General features: G+C 65.7%; 1 protein-coding gene across 1 annotated transcript in view; it reads right to left on the bottom strand.

The window, feature by feature from the left end:
* Positions 1-70: 70 nt before the first annotated feature.
* The window catches only part of LOC104079902 (uncharacterized protein C6orf132 homolog), a gene marked incomplete at both ends in the record, with an annotated part of 6,902 nt that continues 6,730 nt past the window's right edge, over positions 71-242 (bottom strand). Inside the window, one exon of the mRNA XM_009582093.1 lies at positions 71-240. Coding sequence (XP_009580388.1) covers positions 71-240 — 170 coding nt within the window. The remainder of the gene's footprint in view (positions 241-242) is intronic.

Genomic DNA, 242 nt, shown 5'->3' with positions numbered 1-242 from the left:
AGATGGCCGTGTTGGGCTGTGGTGCTGGGCTCTGTGCGGGAGAAATGGGGGGTGAGGGGGAAGTGCGAGCAGGGGGCTCCTCTGCCGGTCCCTGAGGTGGGTCTGGGGGGCTCACGCTGCTGTCGAGGGACCCAGGAGCAGGGGTCAAGTTCTCTGCAGCCTTGCTAGCAGCAGGAGCGGGATGGTCCTTGTGCCCCATCTCATCCTTCTCCACTGCAGCCGCTGGCACTGGGAGTGGGTCT

Source organism: Fulmarus glacialis, unplaced genomic scaffold, assembly GCF_000690835.1.
Source record: "Fulmarus glacialis isolate BGI_N327 unplaced genomic scaffold, ASM69083v1 scaffold6840, whole genome shotgun sequence".
NCBI lineage: Eukaryota > Metazoa > Chordata > Aves > Procellariiformes > Procellariidae > Fulmarus > Fulmarus glacialis.
Note: the sequence above shows the minus strand (reverse complement) of the source record. Positions and strands in the feature narration are given on the sequence as shown.